The sequence below is a fragment of the Camelus bactrianus genome, chromosome 27, assembly GCF_048773025.1.
Source record: "Camelus bactrianus isolate YW-2024 breed Bactrian camel chromosome 27, ASM4877302v1, whole genome shotgun sequence".
Lineage (NCBI taxonomy): Eukaryota > Metazoa > Chordata > Mammalia > Artiodactyla > Camelidae > Camelus > Camelus bactrianus.
In genome coordinates, this window is record NC_133565.1 from 25,923,560 (window position 1) to 25,929,559 (window position 6,000).

Below are 6,000 nucleotides of genomic sequence, written 5' to 3' on the forward strand. Positions count from 1 at the left end.
TGAGTGTAAATAAATAAATAAAATTTTAAAGTTGCTATGTCCAAGAACATCACTCTTTAGAAGAGTATAGTGTATTTGAAATAAAAATACACATTCAAAATTTCCATTTATTTGTCCCTATATTACATTTATCTTCTTTCATTTTACCTTAATAGAATAAAATACAATTGTAAGCATGTAAAGTTTGTATTTTAAAACTAGAGTTTTCTTTTCTATGATTGTTGTTATTAGGTTCTACTGCAAACTTCTTTTGAGTGCTTTCAACTTAAGCGACTTGTTCAAGTCACTTAAAGGAAGCCCATCTAGAGTATCGTGTATGAAATGATGGAATTGTACTAAATTAATGTTTCCCAATGCAGGGTCCCAAATATCTCAGTTTCCATGAAGGTAATGAAAAGAATCTGTAAGCTATTTCTAACTCTCCAAAAGCCTAAAAAAATCATGTTTACCTATATCAAGAATGCACAGACTAACTAAAACATCAAGTTTCTTTGTTTTAGGTTAGAATTACAAGTGAAAATATAAAGTATGCATTTTTAAATGTCATTTGGTTTGACAGTTGAAAAAAATTTCAAAACATGATGTGATGTTGTAACTTATAATGAGAAATATTTAGCATTCATCCTTGCTTCTGGCACAGCGCTCCTAAAAATCTTGGAATTTCCTAAGTGATAAAGGTGTCTTTTGTTCTGTTAATAAGGACTTTTTGGAAAGCAATTGAAAATGAGGACTGGCTGCCAGGGGAAACAACCATGTGACTAGAGGTTTGGCACTTTCAGTCTCACTTCCTGACCTCTGGGGAGGGTAGAGAGGCTGGAGACTGAATCAATTACCAATGCTCAATGATGTAATCAATTACCAATGTAAAAAACCCTCCATAAAACCCAAAAGGGACAGGGTTCGGAGAGTTTCCAGGTTGATGAACATGTGGTGATCGGAGGAAAGGGGCATGCCTGGAGAGACTGTGGAAGCTCCGCACCCTTTCCCCATACCTTGCTCTATGCACTCTTCCATCTGGCTGGTGCTGAGTTATAGCCTTTTATATTAAGCTGGTAAACTAGTAAGTAAAATCTTTCTCTGGAAAGTTATGTGAGTCGCTCTAACAAATTAATCAAACCTGAGGAGGAAGTCATAGGAACCTCTGATCTATAGCCAATCAGTCAAAAGCACAGTTGACAGGCAACTTGGACTTACGATTGGTGTCTATCTCCAGGTAGATAGTTTCAGAGTAAACACTATCAAATTTACTACTGAGTAAATTTGTGGGACACCTGGTTAGTGTACATGGAGAACTAAGTTAATTGTTTGGGGTGGGGAGAACATACACACCGGAATTGGTGTCAGAATCATATAAGAAAACCGAGGGCATTAAGAGGGCTGGGAAACCAATGAATCCAAAAGTAAAAGTTCTGCAAGTTTTTATGGGTTTCTAAGGAGCTTTCTCACAGCACCATCTGGTGGACATCTAGCAACTTTTACCAGTATCAATATATAGAGACTGACAAAAGGATCTATACGATGGTTACTCAAAAATCCAGTGCAAATTCTCTAAAGTGGCTGCCATCATTACCTGCTACACATACCTGGATGAGGTCCAAGATCCCAAGTTCACTCTCTGATGAATCCACACAAAAAACAAAGTAGAGGGTAGCATAGTGCCGATAAATCAGTTTGTAGTCAGAGCCACCAATCAAACTGTAGAAGATGGGAAACAGTTAATGCCCATATCTTAACTGAACATATCAAAGAGAAACTCTGCACCAAGGAATGAGAACAGACCCAATAGAGAGGGGGAGGACAGGCCGAACAGGCCATTTCTGCCAGGTGAATGGCAACCAAATTTGGCAGAGGTGCCTAAAGCCATTTTACCTCACTTTTTCTTCTGCACATCCTCCCAGAAACCAAACACCTAAATATCTGAAGCACAATCATTTATCTGCTTCCAAAACAGAACTGGGTCTCTCCCTGAGCATATCGTGCTAAGATCAGCTCAAGCTGCATAGGCACTCACCGGACACTTGAGTACAGCCTGAAGAAGCAATAATGATGAAAGTGGATATATGGGGAGAAAACTGATCATTTACCTTCCACCCTCCAAGAAGTTACAGATGTTGTCATCCCGCTTGAGAACTAGATGGAAGGTCTCTCGAACAATCTGCTGTTGAATTTCTTCTGGCTATGGATTAAAAGAAATAAAGTGAATCAGTGGGAAAACTACATCCCATCAATGGAGATGGACAGGAAGGGAAGAGCTTCCAAGCTGGGAATGATCTGAACATTTGGTACCAGTGTCCAGAAAAGATAAAAATGATGAGTAGAGAAAAAATAAAAGGGGACTCTTTGGAAAAAGGGACAACAAGGCTCTGTTAAAGGGATTAAAATGGAGTATATTTACCTAAATATCTAGTCTCTAACCATTACCGTCCTGACAGGTAAGCTGATATTTCTTTATTGTTAACAACCAAGGAAAGAAGTACTGACAACCTCTCATACAAGGTCAAAGAATAACTAGAAGGCCTGGTCCTGAAATATTTAGTCTTACCCTAGAAAACATCTATGCCATGGTAATTAACAAATGTCAACAGGTCTAACACTTCAATGAAGTCAAAATGTAATCGCGTACATGCTTTAAAAACCTGAATTTGACATCTTTTGTACTGGTAATACAGATATTACATTTAAGATGCTGTGTTATCAACAAAGTACTACTGAGAAAGACAGAAAATGTTCTATTTACAGATTAGAATTTTGAACAATTGCAGAGCTACAAATATGTTTTTTCACTTACTACACATGAGAAAGCCCAACTATGATGGAATCTGTTGATAACCCACATTTGATTTCTACTTGTACATATCAGTTGCATAATAAGCATGGTTTAAAAAAAGGATAATGAGAGGGAGAAATCAGTCATTAAGACAAAAGTAATTAAAAGCTCTACACCAGTGCTCTCAAATCTCAATGTGTAATGAATCACCTGAGAATGCTGTTAAAACGCAGATTCCAATTTAGTAGGTCTGGGATAAGTTCTGATAGTACAGTTCTAACAAGCTTCCAGCTGATACCAATGCTGCTGGTCTGGGGATCACACTTTGAGCAGCAAAGCTTAAGGAAACCTTCAGATTGAACTTGCCTTAAGAGTCAGATAATAGATTCTAGTAAAGTTAACCCCTTTCTTTCTACAGCATGAATTTAGGCTTGAAATGCTTAGTTATCTAAAAGAAAAAGATGAAAAAATAAGGAAAATGTCATTGTACAGAAATTATTTTCCATAACTTTGATTTAACATGGGTATACAGTGGCTCTCCGTATTTACTGAATGGATGAATGAAAACCTGCCAGTCACTGGTCACTATAAGTTTGAGTAAATTAATCTCTATTTTCTGGTTTCCATTTAAAGAACTCACAAAGCTCACAGATGCCAGGATGCTGTAAAGGATTAACTCTGTGTACTCAGAAATACAAAACATGCTAAGCATGCTAAGCATCAGCACTTTTTTTTTTTTTTTGCATCAGCACTTTTTTAAACCAACAAAAACATCTTTCAAACTAAAGCCTTTTATCTGACTCTAGGGGGAAGTGGCAGTAGTTAGTGGGGTAAATGGTGAAGCCACCTAATTTCGAATTCAACAAAATGGCAACCTACCAATTGCTTACTTATCTCAATTATTTTAATAATCCCTCCTATCTTTTAGTACTCTGCAGTGTTCAAGGTTAATTTTCACTCAGGAGCTAATTCAGTTCTTATAAAAATCCTATGCTCTCCAAACATATACACATGGTCAATAAGGACATGAAAGATGCTCAACATCATTAGTCATTAGGAAAATAGAAATTAAAAACCACAAGGAGAATCCACTATAAACCCATTAAAATGTCTTTAATCAAAAAGATAATAAAAATGTTGATAGGGAGGTAAATTGGAACTCATACATTGTTGATAGGAATGTAAAATGGTGCAGCCACTTTAGAAAACAGTTTGGCAGTTCCTCCAAATGTTCACCATAAAGTTACCATGTGGCTCAGCAGTTCTACTCCTAGATATATACCCAAGGGAAATGAAAATACATGCCTGCATAAAAGCCTCTACATGAATGCTCATAGCAGCATTATTCACAACAGCCATAGGTAGAAACATCAACTGATGAATGGACAAAACATGGTACTTCCACACAATGGAATATAACTTGGCAAAAAAAAAAAAAAAAAAAAAAGAATGAAGAACTGACACATGCTAGAACATGGGAAAAAAACCTTGAAAACATACAAAGTGAAAGAAGTCCATCATAAAAGACTACATATTGTGTGATTCCATTTATATGAAATGTCCAGAATAGGCCAATTTAGAGAGACAGAAAGTAGATTAGTAGGCCCTAGGGCTGGGGGAGTTGAATGGGAAATACCGAAAGACTGCTAATGGGTAGAGGTTCCTCTTTGAGATAACGAAAATGTTCTAAAATTGTGGAGATGGTTGCATAACTCTGTGAAGTATTAAAAACCATTCTATTGTATATTTTTAAAAGCTGAACTGTATGGTATGTAACATATCTAAAAACACTTTTAAAAACCTGAGGGAAAAATTCACACACACACAAATGCAAATACAAACTGAACAGTGCTATTGAATGCTAATATAAAATGATATAATTATTTAACAAAATATAACCTAGCTAAAAAATTCTATGAAAAAGGTAATTTTGTTTTCTTTACTATCTAACAAAAGAGGAAGTAAAATCTGAAAGAGGTTTGTTAACTTGACATAAGGGTAAAAAAATGTGTTGCTGAGACCTGCACTAAAGTTTTCTGACACTTTCCTTTCTATGGTTTCACCAGCCCATAATTATGTATGTAACATTTTGAAATCTAGCCAGGAAGGGATAAAACGTCGGGGGAATGGGGGAGAAGCGCAGGAGGCAAATAATTTTTTTTTTCCAGAAGAATGTTTTTGGACAATGCAAATTCACATATCACGTACTGAGCCCTCATGTGGCAGCATTTATAATTTCTCATTTCCTACTTTCACACTGACTTTCTTCAACTCTGTATAGCGTGAAGGCTATCTAGTCCCTGGGCAGTCCCTGCCAACACTGAAGCAAAATAATTCCAAGAAAGCACTTTTCCATATCCTCTGGCTAAAGCAAAACCATTAAAAAGCTGCATACTTCTTTCTCCTCGAGAAACTGCGTTTAACAACTAACAAGATTAAAGTCACTTCAATCATTCAGGTTGTCAATGAGGCACACCCACCCACTACCACTTCAGTGCCCTGAGACCCTGGGAGAAGTGTCACAAAATGGCACAGAAACGCCAGGGTCCAGGAAGAGGTGGGAAAGAGCAAGGGCAGCGGGCGTAGGGTGAGGGCCTGACACTAGAACCCCAGTCCGGGGAAGGCTGTCTTAGGGTTACGCGAGATACAGGAGCCCGAGGTGGTCAGCAGGCTGTACGCCAGTGCGCCAAAGAAAGGGAAGGGGGCGCGGATGCCCCGAAAGGACATGAGGAAACTGGGCCGCACTCACGAAACGCTGGTAGAAGCGGACCAGCCGCGGCTTCCCGTGATTATTGAAAACAAGAATCGCCTGAATCATCTTTGCCCGCCACGCTTCTCACCACCGGCAGCTGCCAGAAAACATCTCCTTCCGCCACAACACGGACGCTTCCGGTTGGTGCACTGCTGAGAGTGGCCCCCGGAAACTTGTCCTGGCGCCCAGAGCCCCGACCAGGAAGAGTCCGGCTTCCCGGCACGCCTTGGAGGAGGCTGCAAGGTGCGCGGCGCGTTCGCCGGGGGTGGGCTGGTACGGACACTGAGCTGGGGAGGGCAGTCATCTCGGCCAGAGTCGGTTGTCCAGTCAGGGCCTGGGCAGGACGGGAACCCGAGGCTCTGTGCCCTTCGCTCAGACCGACTGATTGCAGCAGAATCCGGGGCCTGACGCAAAGCCGAGCACGTCGGAAAAGCAGACCCAGAAGCAGAATTCCCATCAGCAGCTCCCAGGTGAAGACGCC

At 39.8% G+C, this 6,000-nt stretch overlaps 1 protein-coding gene across 2 annotated transcripts in view; it reads right to left on the bottom strand.

Moving 5' to 3' along the window:
- Positions 1–5,674, bottom strand: part of AP3S2 (adaptor related protein complex 3 subunit sigma 2) — a 42,844-nt gene extending 37,170 nt beyond the window's left edge. For both annotated transcript variants that reach the window (XM_010955073.3, XM_074353922.1), the window contains exons 1-3: positions 5,517–5,674; positions 2,085–2,176; positions 1,584–1,695 (exon numbers count right to left, since the gene is read on the bottom strand). In XM_010955073.3, coding sequence (XP_010953375.1) covers positions 1,584–1,695; positions 2,085–2,176; positions 5,517–5,585 — 273 coding nt within the window. In that variant the 5' untranslated portion in view covers positions 5,586–5,674. The remainder of the gene's footprint in view (positions 1–1,583; positions 1,696–2,084; positions 2,177–5,516) is intronic.
- Positions 5,675–6,000: the final 326 nt, after the last annotated feature.